The 25,280-nt window shown below is 38.4% G+C and overlaps 1 protein-coding gene across 1 annotated transcript; it reads right to left on the bottom strand.

Moving 5' to 3' along the window:
* Positions 1–2,145: 2,145 nt before the first annotated feature.
* Positions 2,146–25,082, bottom strand: LOC129488111 (putative uncharacterized protein encoded by LINC00305). Its single transcript, XM_055289873.1, has 6 exons — positions 24,979–25,082; positions 23,940–24,000; positions 23,732–23,866; positions 22,610–22,673; positions 20,204–20,407; positions 2,146–2,394 (listed from the first exon to the last, which is right to left on the bottom strand). Exons 1-6 carry the CDS (start codon positions 25,080–25,082, stop codon positions 2,294–2,296), a joined length of 669 nt encoding a protein of 222 aa, XP_055145848.1. The 3' UTR covers positions 2,146–2,293.
* Between the last annotated feature and the right edge of the window lie 198 nt (positions 25,083–25,280).

Raw genomic sequence — 25,280 nt, 5'->3', positions numbered from 1 at the left:
TTTTGCAAGTGTTACAAGACTAGTAGCTTCATATTGTAGACTGAACATCCTAGGAGTCTTATACTTCAAGTGTGAAAAGGGCAATTGGGTATTTCCCAATGACTTTTTAATTTTAACTATTTTTATGTTATTTTTATATGACGATAGTAGTATGTGAAAAAATAAATCTAGCCTACATTTCAAACAGATCTCAGTCTTTGCAGATGTTTGCTTTATGGTAATAAATTACTTGGAAGAATTTCAACCTAAAGTTTCTTTCACCCAAGGACTGAGTGTCTGGCAGACTTCATCCCAAGGATGCATGTGGAGAAGGAGTGCTCTCCCCTAACACATGTACCAATGATGTATACTTTCTAGAAATTTAAGTGGATTGGTAGTTTGTATGTTTTTAGCCCCTGATTGATTACTTTAACATGCATTTTCATATTTGGTTTTCACAAAAATCTTATAAAAGACATATCTGCTATTTCTCCATTTTACAGCTGAGTAAGCTAAGGGTTTATCAAGTTAAGTGACTAGAGATTTGAACCTAGGCCTTCTCACATGCTAACTCATTCTCATTTCACTAAAGCAAGCTATTCTCTACATCTTGAGAAGGTCTTATCCTTCCAAGCATCACCTCATGGTATAGCCTTTCCAATATGCTCTGGGTCTATCTGTACCATTTTCTAAATTTTACCCAGAGTGTTTCCTAGAAAATTGTAAGGACACAAAGAAAATTGTTAGACCACAAATACATATATTTTTTTCACGTAAATAAAGGTGTAAATAAAATTTGATATTGAATTTCTCTTCATCTGTTTTTCTCTGAATTGGACACTTAACTTCATGGCAATTTCATGTTGAGCAACTCCAATCAGATTACTTGCTTTCCAAGGCCTGTCCTGATTACTGTTAGTACAGTGATAGGGAATCCTGGATCTTCCAAAAAAAAAGTAGGAGATCAAAGGTTAGTCTTGAATAGTTATTCCCAAATTTTGTTGCACATTAGAATCCAGATCTTTAGGGTCTGAGCCTCCACATGTATTTTGGGGGATGCTGATCTAAGGCATTTAATTTAGGAAAGATCTAAAGGCCGGGACCCAAAGTCCCCCAGAGCCAGAGAACTGTAAGAGTTTCTCGGATGAGGTCACAGTTTTCCTAGAAAGCATTCATCTGTTTTTTTCAAAGACTATTTATTTTAGAGCAGTTTTAGATTCATGGCAAAATTAAGAGGAAGGTACAGCTCATCTGATTTTAATGTGCTTGAATCTGTCCCCCTGTCTCTTCTGAGGTGACTAGAGCGGACCAGACGTAAAAGTAATCCCAAACCATTCTCCCTAGCTCCCTAGAAGTTTATGTTCTTGAATGGATCTGCAGAGACTTACTTATGAATCACTGGTACAGCACTGTGTTCATAGAACCTGAGAGTTAACTACTGAAGAAGCCAATAAGATGTTTTTTGCTAAAATGCTGATGAAACTGGTGCGATTGTCCCATAGAACTGATGTTTATGGGGTTTTTTGAATAAATATAGAAATTGACCTTCCTAGTCATGAAACTTAAGAAATTGATATTTCTCTCTTATCTGAGTTCGTTTCTTAGGAAACCAACCCTCAGGCTTCCCAGATAGTATCAAGGAGCTGAAACTCACCAGATCACCGCATCTAGACAATGGGATGCCAGACCCCTCACCCATCATGGTGGCCTAACTGACCACCTGTGTCTTGTTGACCAACTCCTCTTGCTTATCCCTCCCTGATTCCTATTTTCTCACATATAGTTACATTTCTTCTCTACTACATAATCCCCTGATTTTAGTCCATCGGGGAGGTGGATTTGAGACTAATCTCTCATCAACTAGGCTGCAGCACCTGATTAATGCCTTCTTACCTGTCAATACTTGTGTCTCAGTGATTGGCTTTTTGTGTGGTGAGTAGCAGACCTAGTCCGAAACTCTGGCATTTCAGTGACATTAATGATGAAAATAATGAAAATAAATTATTATTTAGAAGAACAAGAAAGTTAAACAAATGTTTAATAGGAGAATACTAAAACCGCAACATTCTATTGAGAGATATCAAAGAAGACAAATAAATGGAGATTAAACTCTACTTCAGAAAGAAAAGATGAAAAATTTTAAAAGTGTTTTGCCACTTCCCTGCATGAGACCTTTCAATGGATTATGCTCACATTTAAAAAGAAAATCCAAAGTCCCTGCCGTTTATCCAAAGGTGCTTCACAGTATGACCTCTGATCGCTCCCTAACTTGTCATCTTCTCTGTTTTCAAAGAAACAGAAAACGTCATCCAGCTTAGTGATCTCCTTTCCTCTTCTCTTTGACAACCATGTGGCTTTCTTCCTTGCTTCCTTCAGGTCTCTGGTTGTAACCTTTTGAAAGGTTCTTCCTGCATGCTGTACAAACAAAAGTAATCCACATTATTGCAGTAGAGAAAAAGTTTAAACTTGATCAAATGATTCAAAATTCATACATACCTAAATTTAGAATATGCATACTTTAAAAAACAAATTCTACTTGCAGGCAGTGATTCTAAAAATAATTGAATAAATGTTCATTTATCTATACCAGGATTTTATCATAGAATTACTCATAAAGCAGAAACTGGAAAATAATTTTAAGTACATTAATTGGAGCTAGGTTTATAATTTATGGTGTATAAAATTGAAGGATAGTCTCTGATAGAAACAATACAACGATAAGTGAAAGATGTTATCAAACAATATGTAGTGCAAAATTATTTAAAATATATAATTGTATATTTACACATATGCAAAACATGTCTGTAAGACTATATATGAAGACATTAACAATATTTTTTATTGGTAAGTCTAGAATCACCTTCACTTATTTTAAATCTTCTTCTTTTCTGTCATAACCATGAATTATTCATAAAAGAAAAAGAAAACTATTTTTATTTTTTAAAAACAAAAAACAGTATCTGGTCCAATTTTTTTATTGTACAGATAAAAGAAATCGGTCTCAAGATACAAATTATCTGTGTGTGTCTGTGTGTTTAAGTATTGAAAATAGGGATAAACATATTTATCCAATATAATCCATCTGGAAAAGAAGAGCAGGTTTGGTTTTAGTGAAAAGTTGTGAGTTGTTTTATTTTTCCCTGAACCAAATAGCTATTTTTTATAAACTTCAAGCTTAGCTGTCACATTGCCTTTTGGCAAGACACTTGATTTGAAGGTAGATGTACTCTGCAAATAGAGTATATCTATCACAGACTACTAATGCAGCAAAATGAAATCACACAAGTAATCCTTCAGATAGATTCCAGTGAATCTTCTTGCTCATTTCAATCCAAATCAAATCTATATTAAAATATTAATGCAAGGATTAAACTATATAAGTACCAGGTCAGACTGGAGGAAGATTAAAGGGAATACAAGAATCAATCCTCAGGCATCAAGTTGTAACTTCACGGTATGAGCTCTTAAGATATAGCTATTTGCATAAACCAAAGTCACAAAGGAAAAAATGTTCTCAAAAGATACCAACATTAGTAATTCCCTGGGTTTATGTGCTGCACATAAAAATAACTATTTATTGTTAAACTTACATGGCTTTTGTTTAACATACTCATATGATTTTATTTCTTGATTATTTCGGGTATTCATATAAATATTGGGTCAAAAGAATTTGAATAGTTAAGTACTTAAGAAGTTCAATTTTGAAAAGCCCAAGCTGTGAAAATATTATGTGAGATGATGTGAACAATTTAAAAAAACATCTGGGGCGACAGGTAGCCCATATAACGCCCTTGTACACAGTGGAGAAAGCTGCATCCTCCAGGTGGACACGACCACATGGTCTGGCAAGCCTGTTCTCTGGGCAACTTGGGGAAAAAACCCAAAAACAAACAATGAAAAAACAGCATGGCTATGATGAAGGTGGAGGGAAAAGGGGCCTCTTTTAATCTTGATCCTGAGGTTTTAAGAGGAATATGTCTGTGAGTAGTGAAACTGCCTTTGCGAAAATTAAAACGGTGAGAAAATTATGACAGTGAAAGAGATCTGATCTAACTGACTCCATCTTGCTTCTCACTTCCAAGCTGCCTTTGTTCATTTCTGAGACTAGGCCAAACTAACTTTGTGAGAAATTTAGTTTATACTTTAACTTTGAAACAAACGTGACAAAAGTCCTTTCCTGAAACAAAACCCCTTTTAGCCTGGGGACCAGATTGCTTTTGTAAGACTAACAAATTGGCCACAAGATTAGAACTTATGATTTAGGAGTCATACAGCCAAAGGCCTCAAGATAAAACTTCTCCAATTGCTCCTAGGGATAACATCACTATTGTAAAACCTAAGATTGGTGCTCAAGACATTTTTTTCAGATCCTGCCATTCTGATGCACCAGATGGCACCACCTAGACTGGTAATTTGGCCCCATCAGGAACAGAAGACAACAGAACAGGGACGGAAGAGAACAGGGACGGAAGACAACAGAGAGAACCCACCAAAAGCCCCAATGATTTCATCCATGCCCCAACCAATCAGCACTCCCCACTCCTGCCAAATTATCCTTAAAAAACCTCAGTCTCGGCCGGGCGCGGTGGCTCACGCTTGTAATCCCAGCACTTTGGGAGGCCGAGGCGGGCGGATCACGAGGTCAGGAGATTGAGACCACAGTGAAACCCCGTCTCTACTAAAAATACAAAAAAAAAAAAAAAAAATTAGCCGGGCGTGGTGGCGGGCGCCTGTAGTCCCAGCTACTCGGAGAGGCTGAGGCAGGAGAATGGTGGAAACCCGGGAGGCGGAGCTTGCAGTGAGCCGAGATTGCGCCACTGCACTCCAGCCTCGGCAACAGAGCGAGACTCCGTCTCAAAAAAAAAAAAACAAAAAACCTCAGTCTCCACATTTTCGGGGAGAGACCGATTTGAGTAACAAAACTCCGGTTTCTCATTTAGCTGGCCCTGCGTGAAATACATTCTTTCTCTGTTGCAATTCCCGTGTCTAGATAAATAGGCTCTATCTGGGCAGCGGGCAAGGATAATCCTTTGGGCAGCTACAGTGGCAGAGGCAGAAATGGATTGCATAAAGCTTAACCAGGAATTCCCATCACTGGCTTGCTGACAGTGTGAATTCTGTATCTATCCTCAGCCTAGGCCCCTTTCCAGTCTTGTTCCCTCTTTCACCCCCACACTAACTATATTATCTTGTTTCTTTAATGCTCTGTTTTTTCAGTTTCTCAACACAGTTTTAGAACTTTCTGTTCTCTTTCTAAATGCTGATTATTTTACTTTATTTTCTGTTTCCATTTCAGTTAACTTCACCTGTTCATTCTATAGGCTTCTTGCTTTTCTTTCATTTTAATCTTTCTTCTTTTAAATTCTTGTTTCTAAAATATTTGAAAAAAATTCCATTTTAACTCCAGATAAAACATTTAGAACTTTCTAATTCATGCTTGATTTGATTCTTAAAGTTTAACTTTTTAATATTATTGGGTTTTAAATGGTATTAAAAATTTTACTCCATTAAATTGTCCGTTACCTTGTCCTTAAACTTATCTTTAGTCTCTTTAGCCGTTCACCTTCCCTTAGTCACCCTACTTTAATTTTCTTTTTTTATTTTTTACTCCCCTCCCCTTTAATAATTTTTAAAGTGACCTTTAGAATGTTTAGCCAAAGAACTGGTAAAAATGCAGACATTCCTCACCCCAGACAGGAGCTATGTTGGAGCTCTCCCACAACTGTCTTTGCAGCTTCCCCTTGCTTTCCCCTAATGGATTTCCTGGTCCACTTAAGGCTGGCTCTTCAAAAACCTCACCGGTGATACCCCATTGTTCCCACTGACTATAATTCTATTAGTGTGTCTGACACTTCTGATTTCCGGGAATAGTGTTTCTTCCTAAGTTCTCATACCGTGTGGTCTTTACCTAGGCAATATGCATTTAAAATCTATAGTCTTCAATACACTGTACGTGCTATTAACTTGGAGACAAACAGCCAAGAGAAAAAGTATGTGACAGCACTAATAATCACGCCAGAAACTTTATGCACTAGCCCTGTCTGGCAAGTCTTGCCCTTGGTAAAGAACCAAGTGGTTCTGACCTGCACACGGGAACTCAGAGAAAAGGAGCACGGGCCCCTTTTAATGCCCTTATCTCCAAGTTACTGTCATTTCTCTTCTAGTAGAGTATAAGTGGATCCTAATTTTTAGCACCTCTTAGAGCTCTTCCTAAATTCCTGGTTCTCATTATAATGCTCAAAGGGAATCTATTTAGAGCAGCTTTTTAAAAGTGACAATTATAAACCTGCTTGATGGTAACCTTGATTTGTTAGGATTTGTATTTAGCAATTTGAATCTGACTCGAATGTCATTACCTAAGAAGAAAAGCCCATTTTCTTAGACATGTACTTTGTTCCCCAGGGAAAGTTCATGTAGGGAGGATCCCTGTGCTGGGCTTCTCTTACCTCTAAAGAAATGGGCATCTGGGGTGGCCAGAGTCCCTGAAGCTCCATGGTTTGCATGCAGGCTGTTAGTGGAAGCACCCACAAAAAACACACTCTCCTCATCCAGATGTCTTGTGTTCTCACACCTTGAAGCTAGTTCCCTTTTCTCCTAATCTGCCTGGCAGTGTCTCATATGCAGTGATCCAAGAAAGGCAATTTCTACATTTAAATAGCTGACTGAATTTTCTTGTCTCTTTTCTCATATATATGGCATATAGTATCAACTCAGTTTTAAGCTTCCTGAGAACAGGGGTGATGTTTTTTATCCTTTCTATCCTCATAAGAATCCAATTCATTAAGCTGTATGCAGTGAGTACATAAAATGTAGGCCTCATACCTGGGTGACGAAGTAGTTTGTACAACAAACCCCCATGACACAAGTTTACCTAGGTAACAAACCGTACATGTACCCCTGAACTTGAAATACAAGTTAAAAAACAATGTTGCTGACCTCTTTTCTTTAGCCTTCATAGTTTTAGATATTTTACTCTATATTATAAAAGTTAGTGAATAGTATCATTTGAGTGTCTTTCATGGTTTATAAATAAATTTTTGCTCTGCGATAAACAACCACAAAATGTCAGTGGCATACTACAGTAAACATTCATTTCTCATGCATCTGCAGGGTTCATCCATCCAAACTGGGCTTGCCCGGAGGGCTCTGCTCATTTTGGCTGTGCTCACTTAGGCAGCTGAGGCTTAGATGGTCTAGGCTAAACTTGGCTGATGGAACTCAGCCCCATGTATCTTTCATCTGATAGAAGCCAGCCTTCTCATGATGCTTGTAGATGTGCAAGAGAATAATCCCCAAGAACTACTCTTCAAGGCTTCATCTCTCTTAGCATCGTGTCCACCAAAGCTGGTATGTGGCTGAGCAGTTGTTTGGAAAAGAGTATGAGAGCAGGGAGGTGTGAGGAATCAGCGCCAAATGATGTCATCAACCACACATAGTGTGGAATATAAGTGACTAGTGCTCTATGAAAAAATTGTGGATGTGCATTCAAGGAGAGTTGACTGTGATCACATAATGCCTTCTAATATTGTGCCCACTGACAACAACTTCACTGACTTGGTTAGACTGACTCCTTAAGCTTCCCCAATCAAGAAGGCCACTTTCATCCCTTTCATTACATCACTTATTCATTAAGCCAAACACATACAGATTGCATTTCCTATTCCTATTCCTATTCTTATGTACCTGCTTGAATCCTACTCACTCTTCTCCACTCTTCAAGGCACAGATCAAGGCCTATTATCCATAGGAAGTCTGCTTTAAGCTTCATGCTAAAATGTTTCCATGGATTTGTTAATGTCCCACTTCCCTTTGGATCTCCAGCATACTATTTACATATAAACTGTATGTTGTGTTACTTAATCTCTATGTATTTGTCACTTTTTTTTTTTTTTGAGACTGAGTCTTGCTCTGTTGCCCAGGCTGGAGTGCAGTGGCGCAATCTCAGCTCACTGCAAACTCTGCCTCCCGGGTTCAAGAGATTCTCCTGCCTCAGCCTCCCAAGTAGCTGGGACTACAGGCGCACAACTATGCCCAGCTAATTTTTGTATTTTTAGTAGAGATGGGGTTTCGCTATGTTGGCCAGGCTGGTTTCGAACTCCTGACCTCAAGTGATCCACCTGCCTCTGCCTCCCAAAGTGCTGGGATTACAGGCATGAGCCACCATGCCCAGTTGTATGTGTCATTTTTATCTGCCCAGGCAGCATGCAGGCTCATAAAAGAAGACATGGGGACAACTCTAGATTTAAAGACTGGAAATTTGACTTTTGGTGCTGACTCTGCCATTAGCTAATGAGGAAGCTGTTTTAATCTATAAATGGGAATTGCCTCTCTTACACTGAGGGGGTTAAGAAGGCCCTCCATGTGTATCTACATTTCTTTGCCGTTGTCCATAGCATTTCATTTAGCATACTGTTACACACAGAATATGTTCTTAATATATGCTTTTTGTTGATTGGTAAAATGTGGAATGAGATTTATAAACTTGAATCCTATACTCACGCAAAGTTAGGATTGAATGAAGTGCAGGAAGTTTGTCTATGGGGAAGACTGAGCTGGCCCACAAATGTTCTAGTTATTTCAGTGATATTTTTATCTCTAATAATCACTTAAAGTCATAATAAATGTAGCCATTCCTCTCATAGGCTTGATTGTAATCTATTAAGCTTTGAAGTGCATAAAGATGCTATTGCATTTTTGCCAACAGATTTATGTTAAGTTGGTTAAAAAAATGGATATTGCAGATCAATTTATATGTCATATCAAAATCTGACCACAGTGGGGGACACTACAAAGTTACAGGAAAAACAATATGGATAATTAGATAATGTGGATAGGAACACTGTCATATTTTCCAAAAATTGAAAAAACAGAGAATTTCTTGATAGTCGTAGCTTTGGAAATTTCTAAGGTTGCTTGAAAGGGTAACAATAGCTGCTCATTTGACCTTTGATTCACTAAAGCTACCCATCAGGATTGGGAAAGTTTACCTTCTGTTGTCTGTCCTCTATTGAGAGTGTGCATTTTTCTTTCAACTATGCACTTTAGCAAGCTAAATATTATCATTGCATGTCAAAGAAGATTGGTGGGGCTTGTTTCAGGATGAAAGAGTCTCATTCCAAACTATTCTTGCTTGGATTTTCCCCTTGCTCTGTTAGCAGGCTACACACCATTTTTGATTGTTTAGGCCCATGTGATGTGTGCAGCAAATGAGAGGTGACTTCTTATCTATAAGCAGAAGCTGCCTGATAAACAGCAGGGATGAATAATTTATAAGGTAGCAGTATGGAAAGTGGCATTTCACACTTCTTTCCATGTAAAATGTCACATGAATTCCAAACAGGCTAAACAGTTTAGTAGGAAACAGAAACCTAATATTGCTAGCAAGAGAAGGGAAAGAGAGGGTCTATAATGTGGTAATTATGATATTACTCAAAAAGAATTCTGATCCAAATATTGTTCTCCATTGATTAAATGTGAAAGCAAATTACAGTTTCTCAAATCAATATTAGGAAATAATTATTATACACATGGAAATAGCATCTGCAAGGCAAATATGCTTGGGTTTTATTCCACTCAATTTCAGTCAACTTACAGTAAATGAACCCAGAAAAACTGTATTTTTCATTTTCTAATCATGCAGTTAGCCCTCCATTAAAAGAGAGCTAAAAAATGGGGTTTGATAGATTATTATGCATCATATGGCATAGTTAACATTAGTCCACTTAATCAGAAAATCCAATCAAATTGGTTCTCTGAATTCGAATCATCAAGCCATTAGCAGCTCTTTATTACTAAAGATGGTTAGTAAAATTAAACTGAAACCATAGAAGCTCAAACTTGAAAGTAAGATTGCATTTTTATTCCATTTGATAATTAATATTTAGTAAGTTGATATTTTGGAAAGCTAAAAATTTAGAGTTACCTTATTGAATTCTTGACATTGTTACTTAATCTTGCTTATAGTGATATAACATTTTTGAAATATATTTTAAAAACCTAGATTCCTCAAAGAAATCTGTTAAATAACTTTATATATGAAATATGATAGGGAACACTCTGGAGTATAGAAAAATATACTATTGCTTTTGTCTTTAAGGACCTATCTCTTGATCTGGGTGGAGGAGGTCACTGATGAATACATAAAAGAATTAGAGATAAGGAAATGAGTTATTGTCTGGTGCTAACCATTGCTTATTAGAAATTCAGAGAGAAGCAGCTAGGCGCGGTGGCTAACGCCTGTAATCCCAGCACTTTGGGAGGCTGAGGCGGGTGGATCACGAGGTCAGGAGATAGAGACCATCCTGGCTAACACAGTGAAACCCCATCTCTACCAAAAATACAAAAATACCAAAAAAAAAAAAAAAAAAATTAGCTGGGCGTGGTGGCGGCGGGCGCCTGTAGTCCCAGCTACTCTGGAGGCTGAGACGAGAGAATGGTGTGAATCCGGGAGGCGGAGCTTGCAGTGAGCTGAGATCGTGCCACTGCACTCCAGCCTGGGTGACAGAGCGAGACTCTGTCTCAGAAAAAAAAAAAAAAAGAAAGAAATTCAGAGAGAAGCAAGATCAGGCAGCTCTGGAACAGTCATGGAAGACTTGCTAAATAACCAGAAATTTGTGATTTTTCTCAACTCTTTCTTTTCCCTCACCAGTTGACCAATAATTTCAGATGACCTTGCTGGCCAAATAATTCTTCTGCGTCCATTTCCTTATTTCTTCTCCCACCATCCTGAAATATGGAAGTACAGTTCTAAAGAGTGGCCCTGAAACCGATCAGGAATTCTTCATGCATCTCAGTGCTCTTGCTTGGGCAGCCTGCCTAAATATTTCCCACGTGTACAAAGAGCACCTCCCAATCTAGCTCTTTAGTGCAATGCACAAAATCCTTCTTGAGGGGTGCCTGCCTTGTCCACGTTCACAGAGTCAGTAAGTGGTAGAGCCAGGATTCATGTCCATGTGGTTTGCTTCCAAAGCATATGTGTTTGTCCAAAATACCATATTGTAATCGTACATGGATTTGTCTGCCTCCCATGATGAGACTGTAAGTTCCTTGAGGACAACTGGACTATGTCTTATTCATTTTCTACCTTCAGTGTCATGCCCTCCTAAGATACTCAAAAACTACATGTTACATAATTTTTGGAAAACTTGCATTTTGAAGATTGCAATGGTGGGAGACCTCATCAGGAGAACAGAGCCTGTGCCAGGTATAATGAGAGGTGATATTTAATAGGGAGGATTAGCTGCAGAAGTCTTGAAAAAGCTAAACAGATAAAAAAAGGGACAGGAAGGTGACCAAAAGTCAGCATCAACAGAAAACAGGACCAACCTTAGGACTGGGGCACAAGGGGAATATGGGGTTACCAGAGCCAAGGAGACAGAGCTACCTGTGGTGAGCTATGATCACAGAAGGATAGACTATCAGGAAGAAACAGGAGACATGAAGATACAGGTAATTCCAGAGATAGAGACTGATAAGGTTTAATTCTGTGTCCGCACTCAAATCTCAACTTGAATTGTAATCTGAATTGTAACCCCCAGATGTAGAGAGAGGGACCTGGTGGGAGGTGATTGGATCATGGGGGCAGTTTTCCCAATGCTGTTCTCATGATAGTGGGTAAGTCTCATTAGCTCCAATGGCTTTACAAAGAGCAGTTTCCCATGCTCACTCCTCTCTGTCTGCTGCCACCTTGTGAAGAAGGTGCTTGCTTCTACTTTGCCTTCTGCCATGATCGTACGTTTCCTGAGGCCTCCCCAGCCATGCTGAACTGTGAGTCAATTAAGTCTCTTTCCTTTATAAACTATCCAGTCTCAGGTAGTATATAGCAGTGTGAAAATGGACTAATACAGAGACAGTGCAAACACGCATGCTGGTTTCTTTTTTTTCCACTGCTCTCTAGGCTCTCTGTTGGCCAAACCCAAGGGAAAGCCACTTGTCAAAGTAGCCTGAGAAATGTCATTTGCAGAAGTAAGGAGTGGGGAAAAGGCAGGAAATGAATTATCCTGGATTGTGCCTGTATTAGTCCATTTTCACATTGCTGATAAAGACATACCCAAGACTGAGTGATTTACAAAAGAAAGGGAGGTTTAGTGGACTTACAGTTCCACGTGGCTGGGGAGGCCTCACAACTACGGTGGAAGGCAAGGAGAAGCAAGTCGTGTCTTACATGGATGGCAGCAGGGAAAAAGAGAGAGCTTGTGCAGGGAAACTCCACCTTATAAAACCATCAGATCTCATGAGACTTATTCATTATCACGAGAACAGCATGGGAAAGACCTGCCCTCATGATTCAGTTACCTCCCACCAGGTCCCTCTTACAACCTGTGGTAATTCAAGATGAGATTTGGGTGGGAGCACAGCCAAACCATCTCAGTGCCTGTTTCCAGACAGGCACACAATAGGCAGAGGGGAAAATACTTAAGGGGCAAATAGTGGGCTCAAAGACATGGATGGAAACGTGCATTTGGGAGAATAGAGGCATATGTTTCAATAGGCAGGGAGAGGCCAATTTTGGAGCTATCTTTAAACCTAGGTGGAAAAGTTTATAGGCAATATCACTAAGTGTTTGGAAACAGAAAGCATTAAGTGAGCTTTTTAGTAGAATATGAAAATATCATGGATACAATAGACACTAGAGGCAAATTAGAATAGTTGCCAAGCACAGAATAAAATTCTAAGAATCAAATAATAGAAAGTTGTGATATAATCTCTCACAACCTCATTCTTCTAAAGAGGCATTTTCTGAACTTACTTGATAATAAAATTCTCCTGGTGTTCCTGTTAAGCATGCAGACACACACCTACAATATCAGTTCTCCAGAAATAGTTTCTGTAATCTATGCTACTATCAATAGTGCTAATGGTGATTTTTATGATCAGGCAAATCGAGGAAATGTTACCTAAAAGAGTTTATGTGAGAAAAATACCTGCTTTTTTCAACTGATCAGTATGTGCCACTAGCGATCACTTGCAGGACTTGGTGCAGAATGAAAATGAGGGGCCCCTTGCTCAAGTATTCAGAAAGTGATGTGATAATGGTACTGAAATATGAAGCTTCTTCCTTTCCTCTGCAGTCTCTCTTTATGTGTCATGGTATTTTTTATTTGCTTTTCGATGTTATAAGTAAAAAAATAAAAATGTAAATTATCTGCCTGAATTGTAACATTCATCTTTATATTGTACAATGCCAATTTTAAATGCAAATATTAGGGCATTTAACTTGTGTGTGGAATCACTGACATGACACCACTTATGTTTCATAGCTTACACATGTGTATGTATTTCTTTCTTACCAGACCAATGGAAGTGCTGCACAAAACTAACTCAACTGTCTTTAATTCACATCTTGATTAGCATTTGCCAACACTTTCTGCCATTGACTTACTTATGAATAAGGCAGGACTGACAAGAAAAGGAAGTATGTGCTGTCCTGTCTTTCCCTTTTCTACTATGTGGTCATTGCCAACTAAGTGGGTGACTAATACAGGGAAATAAATGAGTGACAAATAACATGCTAGTGTTCCCTGGTTTTTCACGTATCTTAGAACATCATTGCCTCTTTCTGGATTGAAAGTAAGTTCTGTTCAAATAGAAGGTGTGACCTCTCTGGGCTGTCTGTCCCCTGCTTATTGATAGACATAATATATGCTTTCCTTTTCTTTCCTTTGGATCTCTCTAAACTCCCAAACATCATATGTTCACCTGAGTTCTGTGCTCATGGAGCATTGCCCACACAGCGTGCGAATGGGGCAGCAAGGGTCTCTCTCTGCTCACATGGATGATGCTCCATTGTTTCATTGGACTTCATGTGCAAAACGCAAGTTCAAAGATAATCATTATTTAAAATTTCAGGAGGAGTACAGCAGAACTTCAAGTGTGGGCCCTTCTGTGTGATGACACAGGTCCCATGTCCATAAAGCTATCGTTGTGCCAGGGAGTTATTATTATCCTCATTTTGCAAATCAGGAAACTGAGGTTTAGAGAGGTCAAATAATGTTCAAAGCTACTCACCTGGAAAGTGACAGACCTGGGGTTTGAATCAGACCATTGGTCTGCAAAGCTCATGTGCTAACATAAAATCTGCTTCTTCATTTTGCCACACTCAGCCCCCCTGTTGCTATATTTAGACACATCTGAAAGCAGATGACATCGTTGTGGGTAGTTTGGTTCAGTGATTAATTAGTCACTCATAATCAATATGTGATTAATTTCCAAGTCCTGTTAAGAATGTAAACACACACCTACACAGTTTTCCAGAAAAAAAGCTTGCATAATCTGTGCTATATTGAAAGGGCTTTTAAAATTATTTAAGTAGAGACTATCTGCCCTGAGAGTGGTATTTATTTAACTTGATCTCTTATTTCCACACAAAACCACTCCTATGCACTTGGTGCACTGAGGTATGAGAATAAAAATGGATTAGTTCATAAGGCACAATTTCTGCCCTTAGGCAGCTTAAATATGTTTGAAAAACCAACATTTCCCTTAGTTTAATTTCATCCTGTCACCTCCTTTGGCTTTTCTCACAGGTTTTGTTTCTCTTCATTTCTCCTTGGTGCTTACTGGGTGCCTTTTCTAGTTTCATGTTCTTTTCAACAGCAACTGCATGGCTGCTTCCATGACTTTGTCTCCTGCATATTGTTATGGTTTGTAAAACATTTGCTGACTAGGCCAGGCATGGTGGCTCACGCCTGTAATCCTAGAACTTTGGGAGGCTGAGGTGGGCAGATCACGAGGTCAGAAGATCGAGACCATCCTGGCCACATGGTGAAACCCCGTCTTTACTAAAAATACAAAAAATTAACCTGGTGTGGTGGTGGGCACCTGTCCCAGCTACTCAGGAGGCTGAGGCAGGAGAATCGCTTGAACCTGGGAGGCGGAGCTTGCAGTGAGCCAAGATCGCACCACTGTACTCTAGTCTGAGTGACAGAGCACGACTCTGTCTCAAAAAAACAAACAAACAAAAAACATTTGCTGACTAATCTGATTCTTCAAATTAAGGGTGATCGGATGTTTTCCTTTCCCCTGGTCTTTGACACCTCCAACAAAGGTGAGGTGTGAATGATACTGGGGTGGATCTTCACCAAGGGCCCAGTGAATTTTCTCCTGTCAAGTGAACTCTCTGTGGCTTGCGTACAGTGATTATGCCAAGAGCAAGACTTGTTCTCCCTATTTAAAGAGGGAAAGTCATTTAAAATATTTAAGAAATGAGAAGCTGCTCAGAATACATTTCATTAAGGATGTACTTGGGGTGATTTTGAGTTGGCTGTGGGGAAGCAGTAAACAGTCACAGCTCTTAACCACTCTTTCTGAACAAAATCTTCTTTAGGACACACAACATATCTCAAAGCACATCTAGTGTATTATCACACATCCAGTAAGCAATTCATTATAATGTTTTAAATGGCCGTGGAGGACAGCCCGAGGCACCAATGCTTTCGGAAAATATATTTTGCATATCTAATGAATGGGATCATAGCGAGTCTATAAAAATATTAGCCTTAAAGGAATCATTCCACCCATACTTTACTCTTAGCAATTATGCCTGAAACCACTCCAGTGATGAGAACTTTTTAGAAATGTGTAAGTGTCTAGAGATAATCAAGCAGGCTACTGTATTTATTACAAAAAGTTCACAACTTCCCCACATGAATATACCTGACTGCCAGTTAGTTCACTTAGCTGCTCTGATTAGTAGTTGTAAGCTAATCCTACCCTATTTTTATTTTTATTTTATTTATTTTTTTGAGATGGAGTCTCGCTCTGTTGCCAGGCTGGAGTACAGTGGTGCGATCTCGGCTCACTGCAACCTCCACCTCCCGGGTTCAAGCAATTCTCCTGCCTCAGCCTCCCGAGTAGCTGGGATTACAGGCATGTACCACCAAGCCCGGCTAATTTTTGTGTTTTTAGTAGAGATGGGGTTTCACCATGTTGGCCAGGTTGGTCTCGAACTCCTGACCTCAAATGATCCACCTGCCTTGGCCTCCCAAGGTGCTGGGATGACAGGTATGAGCCACTGCACCCAGCCAATCCTACCCTATTAATATGTGCTTGTAGTCACAGGGGGTTGTAGCCATGGGGAAAAGTGACTCATTTAATATATGTGTCATTAACTTCTGCTATAGGCAAGACAGTTTTAAATGATGAGAGCTGGGAAGGGACTTACAGACAGAGCATATGTTGACCTTGAGCAGCATAGCCACCCATCCCTGTTTACAAGATTTCTGGTTCGGGAGATTTTCAGTTTCAAAACATGAGAGGTTCTAGGAAAACCAGGAGGCATTGGTCACCCCACCTTTACTCAAAGAACTTACAGTTTAATTGGAAAGAGGTGCACACAAAATATGAGAAATAGAAAAGTACTATGAATTGCGAAAAAAGGGGAAATAGCTTTCCGGTGAAGGGATTCTGCATCAGGGGAATGCAAATCCCTTGCTCTACCTGGGGTCTGTGGGAGAAGAGTTGAATGAATGGCATTTTGGTACGATGAAACTTGATGGAGTCCAGGCATTTCATTTGTCTTTTCCTAGATCTCCTGTGAAATGGCCAAAATGACAGCAAACTAAAAGAAATGTTATTACTGAAAACTAGGGAAAAGAGTCAATCATCTGAGAGAAAGTGCAAATAATTTCTGCTGGAAGAGAGCAATTGGAAGACAACTGAAGGAAAACACAGAAGACTGTTTCACAAGGTCCCCTTCTGAGAAGATGATACAAACATGGAAATTAAGGAAAGCAAGTCCTGGCAGCACCCCATGGATATTTCCTTATTTGGAGTGGTGAAGGGAGGTGTGAGGGTCGACTGTGGGCAGAGAGCACAACACCCTCAGAATCACTTCTGCTACTGCGGAGTCAGGATCAGCCCAGGGCAGATCCTCCAGGATGTCTGGAGCTTCAACCGTGGCGGAACCAGGCAGAGAGCTGGTGGTGAGCCAGGCATCCCCCTAAGCAGTGAGCCTTCCCTTGGTAAAGCAGAATTTCTTCCTGGGCCAAGCTCACACCTGTAATCCCAGCACTTTGGGAGGCTAAGGGGGGCAGATCACCTGAAGTCAGGAGTTTAAGACCACCCTGGGCAACATGGCAAAATCCCATCTCTACTAAAAATAAAAAATAAACCAGGTGTGTTGGCAGGTGCCTGTAATCCCAGCTACTTGGGGGGCTGAGGCAGGAGAATCACTTGAACCCGGGAGGTGGAGCTTGCAGTGAGCTGCACTGTACTCCAGCCTAGGGGACAGAGCAAGACTTCGTCTCAAAAAAAAATAAAAAAATAAATAAATATAAAAGAAAAGAAAAGAAAAGAAAAGAAAAGAATTTCTTTCTGGGCAAGCAGACTCCCAAGAAGCCTCAATCTGTGTACCTGTCATAGAGACCAGGACAAACAAATCTGGATACAGAAAACTGACCTCTGAGCCATACAGAGAAGAGATTGAACAGAATTAGCCTTGACTGATCATGGTTATGATTCTTCCCCATTTCTTTTAGGCTGCTGGCTTTACTAAAAGGGCAAAGCAATTTTAAATTAAAACAGCAAGGATGACAAAAAATACCCCTTTTGAGCTTAAAATTTGAGAGGCGATTTCTAACAGCAAGCAGATGGATAGTGAGGAGACACAAGGACAGTCCTCCTACTCTATTTACACACAAGCATGAGGCTAGGAGAGACCTCTCCTCTCTCAAGGATGTGTAAATAGAAAACAACCAACAGGAGGCCTGTGAAAAGATTTTGCAGCTCAAAATAAGGAGAGGGACATAGTACTCAACATCCAGGAAAGCAGCTGGTTTGGAAGAGATTTATTACAGAAGATAAATTATATTAGGGCAATACCTGCTTTATGATCTCACTAAAATATAAGACAAGAGGAGTTTTTTTTTTTTTAATAGAAGAAGTGAAAGATGACATGGAATCCTATGAGACTGAAGTGAAACAGGAGCTATCTGAAAACTAAAAGCACACCAAAAGGAATCTAAAAGAAGTGAAATAATTTAAGAAAATTAAAAATGCAATTTTGGAATTTGCAACTGCATTTCATCATTAAAGAACAGAACCAACACTGCAGAATTTTTACTTACTGGCTAGAAAACTCACTTGAGGATCCTAACAGAACACAAAGAAAGTGGGTGGAGAAAAGAAACAGATCAGAGAGAAATAGCAGATAGAATACATTTGGAATTTCAATATATACATAATCGATGTTTCTGAATAAAAGACTAAAACAAATGGAATTATTTGAAGATATGAAATAAGGAACTTTATGAGCTGAAGAAATACACAAGCTTCATATAAAAGAGATCAATGAGTATCTGGAAAAATTTATGAAACATGGGAAATGTTATGAAAAGAAACAAATTTCAATTTTCCCCATTAACATTTGGAATTTCAACAATAAAATGGGAAAAATGCTAGAAGAATTCTCACAGAGTTCTGTAATGGTCCTGATAAAAAAAAAATTTAAAAAATGAATAAAACTTTATACTTCTTAAAAGAGTTTATTAAGGATAGAGTTTATAGATAATATAAGATGACTCAAATAGACTCAAGAAGCAAGTGCCTATATACATAAGAATCTTTATGCATAATAACATAAAACTTGATAAAGTGATATGAAGAAATGAAGATTTAGTCCTTACTTTTAGACATAAAGATTCAGGATTGTATGAATATCAATTTTTCCCAAATTTAATGCAATTCCAACAAAAATATTAAAAATCTTAGGAGTTTTTAAAAACTTGGCAAAATGGTTCTAAAATGTAAAATTACCAATGTCCGAAACAGCAAAAATATTTTGAAAAACAGGGATAATAAAAAGCGACTTAACTAGACTGTTAAAATGCTTAACATAGCTGACTAGATAGAGAAATCAATAAATGAAAATAGTAAAACCAGAAATAGGTACATACACAGAAGTTTATAGTGTATAATCCTGTTGGTATTAAAATCCATTGAATAAATATGAATTATTTATTAAATGTTGAGAGTTAACTATCAGGAAAATATAATGCTATTTATATCTTTACAGCATACAACAAAGTTAATTCTAGATGAATTACAACACTAACTATAAACAATCATACCAAAAATTAATGAATATAATATGGGAATAAATATTTCCATTCAGGAATGTGGATTTGACTATATGACATATTAAAATCTTCTTTGTATTACAAAACATAGTAAAGAACACAGTAATAAAATATTTAATGAACATATGAGGAACTACTGAAATTCCCAAGTAAATCTTGAATGCTGTCTTAGAAAAACGTTTAATGAACACAAAGTTAATTTACAAAGAAGTACAATAATAATAATAATGGCCAAAATAACTAGAGGAATAACATTTTTATGTGACTATAATAAAACTTTAATTTTTAAATATCATTTTTAAAATTAATAAATTTGGTAAATATTTAAAATGCTAAGAATTCTGGAGGACATGGTGAGAACTCATGTACGGTCTACAGAATTGTAAGTTTGCATAATGCTTCTGGAAGGGACTTTATAAAGTTATGTTAGTGTAATGATATTTCCATCATTATAACTGGATGTAAGTATCTATATGTGATTATTTAAGGAAGTTGTAATATGTGTTATGATAGAATATTATGCAGCCATGAGAGATGTATTTTTCAAGATGCTAATAGCTGAATTAATTGCTGTGAATTAAATCTATTTGTATATTTTCAAGATTTTCCGTATTTGATTTATATTATATACAATTATGTTATTTTGTAAAAACCAAAGAGTCTGCCCCACGACTGGTGATTCAGTAACACAATATTTGCCACAAAAAGCAGCTTATAATTACTACTCAAGACAATGGATTCTTATTGTCTTAGAGATACAACTTACTGTAACTTTGGAGGCAGACAATAATGTAAAACTTGTAATTGCTATGTTTTCAGTCCAAGGTTTGAGCATGAGGTGTCTTTTATATAATTTCAGATTTGCTTGTTCTTATTATTAAGACTTATGAAAGTTTTTGAAGTAAAATATATATAAAATAAAGAAAAAATATAAAGAACATTTTTAAAAAGAGCCTATAAAGAATTACTCCGCATGGTCAGAAGAGGGAGCTTTTAGATTGCAAAAAACAGTAAAATTTTAAGCACTCTATTATCAGAAGTAATATTATTTCAAGTCCTCGTATTGAATACTAATAAAAAAGTAGCCACAGAAACATTCCTTTGTAATAACTTAAAAAACTTTTTGTTTCATGAAATATTGAGCTTACGTTTATTCTTCATTGAGAGCATGTAGAATCTCACTCTAACCACTGTCTTCTGACGCTTTGCACCTTTGACCTTTGTAAGTGTGGCTGATAAACCAGAAGGCTGCTGACCAGTTTCCACCTCCTGCTTTCCCTTTCCATCTTTGCAGGTTGCAGAGATGGCTACTGAGATAAGGGACAAGAGAGTGGAAAGCAAGGTGGCAACAACTAACCAACAACAAAATTAAAGATTTGTTACCTATTATTGAATAAAGGTACAGAGGCAAAGTTCTCTGACCAACATTGTTCATTAAAGATAATACTAGAAATATAAAAGTTGAAACTATCCATCTAATCTGAAGCCTTTTTCTATGTCAATATTCAGATTTTAAAAGCTAGTATTTCAGTTACTAGTGCCTTTGTAAGCGATTCATAAACCTGACCGTGTTCATAGGTACGGCAGAAAATGAAGACTCAGGAGTGAGTTCTGTTATTATAAAAATCATGGCAGTTAGAAGTGTAACCCAGAGTGCAGAATGCAACAATAAGGAGGATAATTCTTTTTTGATTGGCATGGATCACACACCAGTTCCGCATTCAGTTAGTGGCTCTACATCTTGAAAGAGAAGTAGAAAATTTGAAGTGAGTTCATGACCTACTCATAAGTAACATTCTAATTTGGGAAACAAATTACCACAAACTCTATAAATAGGGTTAATTTTTTTCTTAGGTTTGTTACTTTAAAGAAAGGATTTGAATAGTGCCGCAATAAACATACGTGTGCATGTGTCTTTATAGCAGCATGATTTATAGTCCTTTGGGTATATACCCAGTAATGGGATGGCTGGGTCAAATGGTATTTCTAGTTCGAGATCCCTGAGGAATCGCCACACTGACTTCCACAATGGTTGAACTAGTTTACAGTCCCACCAACAGTGTAAAAGTGTTCCTATTCTCCACATCCTCTCCAGCACCTGTTGTTTCCTGATTTTTTAATGATGGCCATTCTAACTGGTGTGAGATGGTATCTCACTGTGGTTTTGATTTGCATTTCTCTGATGGCCAGTGATGATGAGCATTTCTTCATGTGTTTTTTGGCTGCATAAATGTCTTCTTTTGAGAAGTGTCTGTTCATGTCCTTTGCCCACTTTTTGATGGGGTTGTTTGTTTTTTTCTTGTAAATTTGTTGGAGTTCCTTGTAGATTCTGGATATTAGCCCTTTGTCAGATGCGTAGGTTGCAAAAATTTTCTCCCATTCTGTAGGTTGCCTGTGTTCACTCTGATGGTAGTTTCTTTTGCTGTGCAGAAGCTCTTTAGTTTAATGAGATCCCATTTGTCAATTTTGGCTTTTGTTGCCATTGCTTTTGGTGTTTTAGACATGAAGTCCTTGCCCACGCCTATGTCCTGAATGGTATTGCCTAGGTTTTCTTGTAGGATTTTAATGGTTTTAGGTCTAACATATAAGTCTTTAATCCATCTTGAATTAATTTTTGTATAAGGTGTAAGGAAGGGATCCAGTTTCAGCTTTCTACATATGGCTAGCCAGTTTTCCCAGCACCATTTATTAAATAGGGAATCCTTTCCCCATTGCTTGTTTTTGTCAGGTTTGTCAAAGATCAGATAGTTGTAGCTATGCGGCATCATTTCTGAGGGCTCTGTTCTGTTCCATTGATCTATGTCTCTGTTGTGGTACCAGTACCATGCTGTTTTGGTTACTGTAGCCTTGTAGTATAGTTTCAAGTCAGGTAGCGTGATGCCTCCAGCTTTGTTCTTTTGGCTTAGGATTGACTTGGCGATGTGGGCTCTTTTTTGGTTCCATATGAACTTTAAAGTAGTTTTTTCCAATTCTGTGAAGAAAGTCATTGGTAGCTTGATGGGGCTGGCATTGAATCTATAAATTACCTTGGGCAGTATGGCCATTTAGCAAAGAGTTGGAACCAACCCAAATGTCCAACAACAATAGACTGGATTAAGAAAATGTGGCACATATACACCATGGAATACTATGCAGCCATAAAAAATGATGAGTTCGTGTCCTTTGTAGGGACATGGATGAAACTGGAAAACATCATTCTCAGTAAACTATCGCAAGGACAAAAAACCAAACACCGCATGTTCTCACTCATAGGTGGGAATTGAACAATGAGAACTCATGGACACAGGAAGGGGAACATCACACTCCGGGGACTATTGTGGGGTGGGGGGAGGGGGGAGGGACAGCATTAGGAGATACACCTAATGCTAAATGACGAGTTAATGGGTGCAGGAAATCAACATGGCACATGGATACATATGTAACAAACCTGCACATTGTGCACATGTACCCTAAAACCCTAAAGTATAATTAAAAAAAAAAAAATACATTGAAACGCTAAAAAAAAAAAAAAAAAAAAAAAAAAAAAAAAGAAAGGATTTGAAATGGTTACTCACCGTGTATAATACAGAGTATATGAAGGTTGATCGTATCCAGGGGTGGGACCAGATCCTTTCCATCCTGCAAGTGAAAAAAGAAAATAGTTATTTTCAGTGAATGCTGCAAAACACAACAGAAGTGAGTAACCCATGGAGTGTAAAAGTCCCCCATTCTTCTGTGTGAATCAGTGCTCATCTAAAGCCTGGACCTGAGCAGCCTTGATGTGTCCTCTATTTGCACCCAGCCTGGTTTAGATGACTCTAAGCCTCTTTCTGAAGTTATGTGTGCTGTTGGCTTAAATTTGACAAAAATATTTGGTAGTGTCAAGGCACTAAGCCAAGTGACAAGGAGCATTGAAGTTTCATACAATGTAAGGAAAGAGAAAGATCTGAGGGAGAAGGAACCTCAGTCATCCCATGAATAGAAGGAAAGTGGGGTGTTTGAGCAGAGAGAATATAGAGGGATATTATTCAAACCAGTAAGAGGAGAAGATATCCCGTCTCTATTCCTGTTGACCTTCTCCTTCTTATCACCAATCATTCATTTACTTTTACTGTCCGAAGAGGTGCAAATATTGTAATTTAAAAAGCAGATATTCCTTATAATAATATATTAAATGCTATATACCTGGAAACATTACTTTTAATGTTTTGTTTGTGTATTCTATGGTCCCTAAATATGGTCACATTTCATACATGTGTACTCTCTAAATTTGTGATTTTAAGCATTTATTTAAAAGCCCTATTTATTAATCACTGATCTTGTGCCAAACATTGGGTGAGGTGATGATGGGTGAAAAGATGAATGAGGCACAGTCGTAGAAACTCTTAGCCTCATAGGGGAATCAGAGAGGTCAGCAGACATTTAAAACCTGCTGAGAACTAAGTACAGGTTTCAGTGGTAAGATGCAAGGTGCTGCTGAGGCAGGGTTGGACCCAGAGATGGAAGAGGCACCGACAGTGACAGAGTTGGTCTTAAGCTTTAAAATGATCTCACTCCTGAAAATAAAAATCTTTTTTGCTAGCTGGTCACCTGAATTCATTTGGTTTACCTTGTCTTTTTCCTGTAGTAGGATTTCACAGAGGATTTAACATGTAATGGTGAGAACTCAGAACTGAGTGCAAAGACTTGGTTTTGACCATCAGGGAGAATAAGAAACAGCTCCTTGGTTTTATTAGGTACTGGGATCCTCGTTTCTCATTGCAGTTGGTGGATTTTGTAGTGTTTACATCTTTCAAGTTGTGAGTTGCCCTTTCCTGAATACTTGATATGTTCTACATGGCAAAGTCTGCCAGTCAGACGGCACAAAAAAAGGTGTGTTCTGTGGTTCCTTGTTAACATACATACAGCTTTTCGGAACACAAACAAGTTCAAAGTTGTGCAAAGCTGTAAGATGTTCCATGTTGCTCTAGGCATTAATATAAAGCGAAAGTTAGTTACAGTTTGCAACTGAATTAGTAGCAGTCTCTATTTATAATGCAACCCTACTTCAACACGTACATATATTTTTAAAGAAAGACTTAATATCCAATTATTTTTATAAGAAAGCTGGCTGGCTAACTCCAAGAAGTTTTAGTTTCCAGTTAAATATTTTTTTTTTTCTTCAGGGGAGATGGTTGTTATGACAGGATTCTTTTGCCTTATAGAAAGCCTTATGTAACAGATAAAGTAATTAGCTGTAGACCAAAGTAGTTTGCTCTGTGTGATTCTTTAACACCCCCTCAAAGCTACTCAAGCATGCTATTTCATTTAATTAAATACACAAAAAGTCAACTGGAGCTCTCCGCTACATGAAACTTCTTGGAAGTATGAAGAAAGAACGTCACAGGAGGGCTTGTGTGTTCACCACAACCTCAGGACTGTCCCGGTGCTGGGCCTTGCTTTTCCTCAAGGGGCTTCCCAGTACAACTTGAAGCAGTCAGGGCCAGGATTGTGAAGTCAGTCCATCTTCTTCACTGGTTATTTGCGGAAGCCCAATTTACCCTACTTTTACCCACATCCCCAGGCAAGTGAGTGCAAATAACTGAAATGACTCATGAAGTCTTTGAATGAATTGATTTTCTCTTTTTACTTGAAATCAAAAATAAGTGTTCTCTTTTTTCTCTGGCAAATTGCCTCCTATGCAGTTATAGCTGTGTATTTCTCCTGGGATTTACAGCATTTGAAAATCAGCACTTGAGAGACTCGTGCACCTGTGTGTCCATATATGGCTTCCTGTTTTGTCGCATCAGGCAGTTGCCTGCTATGTTCAGATTCAGGGCTTTTTGAGTGGGACAGCCATGAATGAATGTCCCCTGGAAGGCTGCTGGTGAAGAGTGTCGTGACTGTTCTGTTTGCAATAGAGTGTGTGTGTATCCTCATTTATCTTATGGAGAAAACAGGGTACTTGCTTTCCAGAGACCTTTCTAGGATTCCTCCGTAAAAACCTCCTGTGAAAATTCCAAATGGTTTGAAAGACCCTTGGACCCTCAGGAGCACAAAGCTGGACATCTTTGCAGATGATCTGAGCAACCCCATCTCTACTCTTGCAAAGTGCTGTTTATCTCCATTAGAATTTGAATCTCATGGTGGGTTTGTATTTGATAACGCCTTTTTATGATCGCCTCAGTTCAGGACAGGGGATTGAGAAGCTGTATTTTCAGAATGAAATGAACCTGAGCAATGATCACTAACTTGGCATCGAGGAAC

Source organism: Symphalangus syndactylus, chromosome 1, assembly GCF_028878055.3.
Source record: "Symphalangus syndactylus isolate Jambi chromosome 1, NHGRI_mSymSyn1-v2.1_pri, whole genome shotgun sequence".
NCBI lineage: Eukaryota > Metazoa > Chordata > Mammalia > Primates > Hylobatidae > Symphalangus > Symphalangus syndactylus.
Note: the sequence above shows the minus strand (reverse complement) of the source record. Positions and strands in the feature narration are given on the sequence as shown.